Genomic DNA, 6,923 nt, shown 5'->3' with positions numbered 1-6,923 from the left:
CGGCCCGGGGTCCAGGGAGGTGGAGCGGTGGGTTCTGTCGCCCCTGCCCTTTCCCTGTGGGGCAGAGCCCGGACGTGAGAACCAGCCAGCGGAAGCATAAATCCAGCCAGAGCTCGGCTCTCATCTTTCCCGAGATCCCACGCTGGGTGTGTAGCCCCGGGGCTCCCAGGGGCTGGGGGGGTCTCAGGAGACAAGCGGTGCTTAGGGTTTCTCTAAAAACGGCCCATCCCACTCTCTGTGACAATGACCCCAAGGAGATTGTGGAGCCTGAGGCTGGGGTGGCCAGGGGAGTCAGGGGAGCGGGGAAGAAGGCTGGCAGCACAAAGGGCTGGTTTGTGCAGCTCCGAAACCTGCAGGATTCATTCCGGCATCAGTGGTTGAGCGGAAAACTCTTCCCCTGCACAGGGGAAGGTGGAGGAGGGTGGAAACCGGACTCGGTGAAGCCCAGCGTCGGGGGCCTCACCATGTCCGGGCCGCCCGCTCTGTCCGCGGAAAGCAGATGGGGAAGCAGGGGACGAGATCGGGTGGCCACCACGCCTTTCTCCCCCCGTCCCCCTTCCCGCTCCTTGTCTCTCCCTGTCCCTGGAGGGCCCCAGCTGGCTCTGGAGGAATTTTTCAATCAGATGGGGAGCTGAGCTCGGCAGAGATGAGCAGCTGGGGCCTCGAGAGGGAAAGAAAGACCCGGACTGAGTTTCATAACTGTCCAGCGCTGCCTTGTGTGCTGAGGACGGCTACTCAGGAGCTCTGGGCAAGGGGCGGGCGCTGGGTGGGGAGACGTGGGCATCGCTAGCTGTGTGTTCTGGGGACGTTAAAGGACCGGGAATTCAGCCCCAGGGATGGGGTGATCCTAACCCAGGAAGACGGAAGGCGGTTTGCTTAGGTCTGGGGAGCCACAGGGGCCCGAGGGACGAGAGGACTGGCAAGGGGGCTGGGGGCTTGGCGGGACAGCTTGGTGCAAGGGTGTTTCTGAGCTGAGATGCACACAGTGTGGTGGGAACAGACCCCATGCCTTGAGGCATGAAAGCTAGAAACAGAAAACTGTTTTTCTCCAGTGGCACCAGAGGTCTGTTTTGTTGTCAAGAAAGCTTCAGCTAGAAGGTCCCTTTCCCGGGGTGGGCGTGGCAGCGTGGTGGCTCAGTGGGGTGGGGTAGGGGGTGCGCGATGGAGGAGTGGCGGTCCTGATGGGAGGGTGCTAGGGGTTTGTGTGCTGCCTGTCGCCAGCAGCAGCACAGCTGGGCCTGTGTCGGTTGTTAGGGAAAGGGGCTGTGCTATTAAAGAAAAATGATCCAATGCCACTTGTTAAAGCACACGAAGGACGACTGTATCCGGGACCATTGCAGTAGATACAGGGACAGCGACAGGGTGTTGCCGTGGGGCGAGAGGTTGGGCTCAACTCTGTGTATAGCACAGACAAGTGGGAATTTACAGCCAAGGAGCAGGTGGGGGGCAGTGCAGGAAACTGCTGAGAGGAAGCAGCAGGGGTGAGGGGGATTCTGGCTAAAACCCATCTAATAGGGTCTTGCTGAACACAGGGACTCGGCAGCCTTTTCCTACCCACAGACTTCATCAGAGAAAGGACCGGTTCGAGGGCTCCCTGCGCAGGATAGGCACTGAGTCTACAACCCCTCTCCTAGAGGTGCGGAGACACAGGCCAGGGTGTGTGGGGATGAAACGCCCTTCCAAACAACGACATTGCACGCTGTGACGACATGCCATGACATGAGCTCACAGCGGTATTGGGAATCGGAGATCCCGGAGGGCGGTTTCCAGGGTAGAGAAGGGGTGGGGCAGGTCGTCACGTTCCCACGGCAGCCTAGCTCGTTGCCATAGCAACACAGCTCTGCCTCCATCCCGTGGAGTCCTGGTTTCTGTACACTGGGTGGAACACCTTGACGCCTCATAGTATTGGGGGGGGGGTCCCACTACCCCTCGGGGAAGGAACGTTTTCACCCTAGACCAAACGGGAGAGGGGTTCCCCGAGGCTGTCAAATAGGACTGGGTTTTCTCGCGGGCAGGAAAGTGGATTTCCTGGGGTTTCCCCACTGACGAACTCTACGCCTTCCTACCAGGTCTCTTCTGCTCAGCTGTTGGACCCCCCAAGAATGTCCCTGTGGGGCGGACTGTCCTTTCCTGCTCTGACGCAGATGGAAGGAAAGCCTGCCACCCCAGAGAGGCACTACAGTGGGGCAGGGGAGACAGGCTCGGTGTCTGGAGAGCGCCAGCCTGCCACTCGCTGGCGGGGTGCCTTGAGCGAGTTATTTATCTTTCTGAGCTTCAGAGTTCTCCCTGTAAAGCTGGGGGTGATTCGCGTCCACCTCCCCGGGGTGGTTACGAGGACAGAGAGAAGTGACACAGGCAAAGTGCCATCCCGGGCCTCCCTGGGGGAAGGTGACTGGCCTGGAACACTGCTGATGCCCCTGGCGCTTCAGTGCCCTGCGGCCAAGGCCCCGGCAGAGGGCCGCCTGCGGGCTCGGTGGGCAGGGCAGGCTTGGCATCCCCTTGCAGATGGAACTGCCCCCCTGGCTGATAACTTCCCTGGGGACGGGAAGGTGCTTAATTGCACACCCCCTCCCCCGGCCCCACCCAGTGCCACTGGGGGGTAGCCCATGCCCCTCGGCAGCATGTCACCCATCCTCAGAGAGGTAAGTCTGGGAATTCAGAGGACGGCTTCAGAAATTTTTATAGAAATGTGATATTGCTAGAACATGCAAGCAGCACCCAATGTGGGCTTCTCTTTAGTTGGCATTTTGTCTTTTGAGTCAGAGTCTCACTCTGTCACCCCGGCTAGAGTGAGTGCCGTGGTGTCAGCCTGGCTCACAGCAACCTCAAACTCTGGGCTCAAGCGATCCCCTCGGTCTCCCCAGTAGCTGGGACTACAGGCACACACCACCACTCCTGCTATTTTTTTTTTTTTTCTATTTTTAGTGGAGATGGAGGTGGGGGGGTTGGGAAGTGGGTCTTGCTCTTCTTCAGGCTGGTCTCGAACTCCTGACTTCAAGTGACCCTCCTGTCTCCACCTCCCAGAGTGCTAGGATTTCCCCACGCCTGGCTCTCTTTTTAGTTGTTTTTAAATTTTTCAGGAATTCAGTGATCCATTTTAATTGCATTTTTAAAAAAGTATTGATCTGCAATAGATTGCGCAGCAAACAACCTGTTCCTTCATCACATCTAATTTGAGAAGCACTGCCCTTGGCGACACCAGAGGCATCTTAAAACCGCCGGCTATCCAACTCAGGAGAGGAGGGGACCGCCTCATCAGCGCTGCGTGCAGAAATCAGCCACAAACAAATCGCAGCCGGTGCGCAGGCAGCAATTCTTTATTGCCTCAGGCCGGGCGCCCCAGCGCCCCCTCCAGGTGCCCCGTGCCCGCGCCTCGGTCTCGCGCGCTCGGGCCCCTCATCCCGGGTTTGCAGTTCACTGGGGCCACGTGCGCCCTCCGCGCGCCCCGCGCCCGGGCCGCGGCGGCTCCCGGGCGCGGCCTGGCGCTTGCCGTAGCGCAGGCCGAAGGAGTTCCAGTTGTAGGCGGACAGGTCCTTCTCGCGCTGCACCAGCACCGCGCCGCGCGGGGCGGGGATCAGGCGGCTGCGCGGGGCGCACGGGCCGGGCCGCTGGGGCCCCGCGGCGCCGTCAGGGGGCGCGCACAGCGGCGCCCCGCGAGGGCTCAGCGCGGCGGCCGCGGGCCTCGTCTCCGCGCAGCGCGGGCTCTGCGCCCAGGCGGCCAGGAGGTCCTGGGGCCGGAGCTGCTGGCCTAGGACAGAGAGCACAGGCGGGTGAGACCGGGCCAGGGAAGGCGGCTCGGAACACACACCCACGTCCCCACGCTGCGCTGCCCTTCCTTTCCCTGACCCCTGGGAAGCTCAGCGTTGCATGCAGAACCACCATGGCCTCAGCTTGCGCGGTTAGGCCGTTTGCGCTTCCCTGTAGCTTTGATTTCTAACGTTTGCCAGAATTATCTTAAGTAACTTTTGTAGTAAGTTATTTCCTTTTAGGAAACGTGCAGGGTAGAGTTTGGGAGTGAGGAAGACCATGGTGTTTGCCGGACACTGGGCTCTGGCCCCCGCTGCGCCCACCGCCCGGCTCCACGCTGGCCTGGGAGCCCCTTGGGGTGGGGGGGCACGCTCGTTCATCTCCGTATCTTTCAGAGTGCTTGAAACGGAGGCGTGCACACAGGGGGGCCTCAGTAAACGCGTATGAAATATATAAAAACTAAAGAAAAACGTGTAATAACAGAAATCAGAAAAGCCAAGTCCATTCTACTCCCACCCACCTATGATCCAACCCTGGTCTCTGCTAACGATAATTGTGACCCTCTTCCCCCCAATAAGCTACTTAAGGACTCAGTGAATAACAAATTACTCAGCTGAGCATAGGACCTGGAAAAAAAGAAAGGATGGAAATTATCTAGGTCGCCTTAACTGGCTCACCTTCCCCACTCAGGTATAATTTCTCTCCTTCACAGTAGGGGTTAACAAGGCTCATTTGGAAGGCACTTCACAGACAAGGCTCGGTGAGTTCGCTATACTTTGGGGAGTAAAATAGGGCAACCAGCGTAACCGACGCCAATTACGGCAAGAGATCAGTGGGAATGAGGCCTGGTGTGTGAGTGGGTGTGCGTTCGGGACTGGGGTTGGGTTTGAGCCCTGCCCCTCAATGCCCCGGCAAGCTTTGGAGAAGAGGAGTGTGGACAGAGCCGGGAGGTAAAGACAATCCGCCTAGGAGGCACCTCCCACCCTGCCCAGGGCCCCGCTGGGATGGGAGGGAGGATGGCTTCCTTCCCAGTTACGCCCACTACACTAGCAGGAGGATCGCTGCTCAGGCGACTGTTTGTGGCCTTACCCAAAACCTTTTGCCAGGACAGTTCAGTGTCCCCGGGCAGTGGTGGGGTTACCTCTGAAGCATCCTCCCTCACCCAGAAAAACGCCTGATCCCAGGAAAGAAGACACTCTCGGCCTGGGACGCCTGGGGCTGGGCTCTCCGTGCTCCCCGCTGTCTTACGGGACGCGGGATGATGTCACATGTGCATCTGAGCACCACAGCTAGAGGGGCTAAGCTGCAGAGGGGCTGAGCTGTGTTTGCCCAGAAAGCTGACACCACGAAGCGTTCAAACCCGCAGCCCCTGACACGGGGGCTAGCACGGTTCCAGCTCGTGCCACCTAGCAGACATGCTCCTGGGCTGTTCTCACGCCTGCTGGGTTTCCGCAGCGTTTGAGTGACTCTGGGGAGTCTTTCCCCCTCTTTGGGCCTCATTCTCCAGCTCATCAGTTCCCCAGTGAGCTCCTAAGGTTGACAGGTATTAAAGATCTGTCCTTTCGTTTAGGTTCTCCCTCTCTCTCTTTTTTTTTTTTTTTCCAGATTCCCCATGAAGGATCTGAGGTCACTGATCCAAAAAAGTTGCATGTTAAGTGCCTTCCCAGCATCTGCACAGAGAGGAAGTTGGCACAGAGCAGAGAACAGTGTGAGAAAACCAAGAGGGAGCTCGGTGGCTAAGAAGCACTTGGAGCTAGGTGGGCAGACGGATGCCCATCGCAGACTCAAGCCACCCCTGACTCGCAGGGCCGATGGGACCGCCCAGCGAGGTGCACGTGTGCCAGTCTTAGGTTTCCACCAAGCGCAGCGTTGAACGCACACCAGTACTCTAGCTGTAATCTGGAAAATACGGTAAATCTCGTTTTGCAACAACTCGCTTGCCCCCTCCCACCCCTCTGCACAGACAATGCGTACCTGCGGCTCTAGGATTCTCCACAGGTGCCCCCTTTTCCAGTGGATCCCCCAAGGAGGTGGCACAGAGGAAAAGCAGCAGCTGCCAAGAAACCAGGCAGTTCATCCTGGTGAGGAGACAGGTCCTAGAAGTGCCCTGCAGCAGACACAGAGAGAAGGAACGAAGACTAGGTCAGGCACGGGGTCTGGGCTGGGTGCTGGGCCAGGGCCCAGAGTGAAAGCGAGAGAGAAAGAGGAGGCAGCCCCCGTCCCTGGAGGCCCCCGGTTGGAGAGATGAATCTAAACAAATACATCAGGGAAATGGGGTGGAGACGGCTTGTACCGTGTAGTCAGCTGAATTTCTGCTAGGTGGGGATCATCCAGGAGGGCTTCCTGGAGGAGGAGAGGCCAGTAAGGTTAGGAAGGAAAGACCGAATTCGGTGAAAGGGGCAGGATTGCTCAGGTTGGAGAATGGCCAGGATTTTGAATCTCAAGTTTGCTTGAAAGGAATGTTGGAGAAAGGTAGGGTTGCCATGCAGTGTGTGGGAGTGACTGGGGAGGGGGAGTGGGGCAAGGACTTCAGGGGCTACGTGGAGGACTGAGGTGCCAACATTGTCCCTGGGGCCTGGGAGCAGGCACTACTTCCCTCTGTGCTGGGTTATGCACACGTCTGCCACTCTGTGTGCCACTCTCCCCACGAGAACATGCCTGCTTCAGTCTGGCCCTGGCCCTGCCTGCCGTAATAGAAACTTAATTCTTTTCCTGTTCTAAGAAAAAAGGCAGAAAGAGGTAATCATCTTGCTCTCTCTCACAGCCCCTCACAGCCTTAAAGGCCGTCATTAAATTGCCTTATTGCCTATAATTCAGGGAAGAGAAAAGTCTTCCCCTGATTTATCAGGTCAATTGTCTTCCTAGTCTATTCTCTGTGGCTCCGAGGGGCCGTGGATTGAATTGGCCTCATCATTTCTGCTGTTGAGATGGGGGCTGGGTGCCCTGACCCTCAGACAGACCCTCTCCCCCGCCCCATGCCCCCCACCCTCCACCCCACCCACCTATTCCGGCTCCCAAGTGCAATTTCTCTTTGAAAAAGTCATCAGGCACTTAGAGATAGCCCAGCAAACACGATTAACACGCGGACTGCCGTGTGAGTTGTATTTAACTCAGGCTAGTTTTGACCCCAGGGGGGCTCGAGAAGCAAAACCCTGCAATTGTTTCATGCAAATCTT

General features: G+C 58.0%; 1 protein-coding gene across 1 annotated transcript; it reads right to left on the bottom strand.

The window, feature by feature from the left end:
• Positions 1-3,317: 3,317 nt before the first annotated feature.
• On the bottom strand, positions 3,318-6,596 carry KISS1 (KiSS-1 metastasis suppressor). The gene is made up of 2 exons (XM_012760931.3): positions 5,722-6,596; positions 3,318-3,748 (listed from the first exon to the last, which is right to left on the bottom strand). Exons 1-2 carry the CDS (start codon positions 5,822-5,824, stop codon positions 3,318-3,320), a joined length of 534 nt encoding a protein of 177 aa, XP_012616385.3. The 5' UTR covers positions 5,825-6,596.
• Positions 6,597-6,923: the final 327 nt, after the last annotated feature.

Source organism: Microcebus murinus, chromosome 23 (assembly GCF_040939455.1).
Source record: "Microcebus murinus isolate Inina chromosome 23, M.murinus_Inina_mat1.0, whole genome shotgun sequence".
Classification (NCBI taxonomy): Eukaryota; Metazoa; Chordata; class Mammalia; order Primates; family Cheirogaleidae; genus Microcebus; species Microcebus murinus.
Note: the sequence above shows the minus strand (reverse complement) of the source record. Positions and strands in the feature narration are given on the sequence as shown.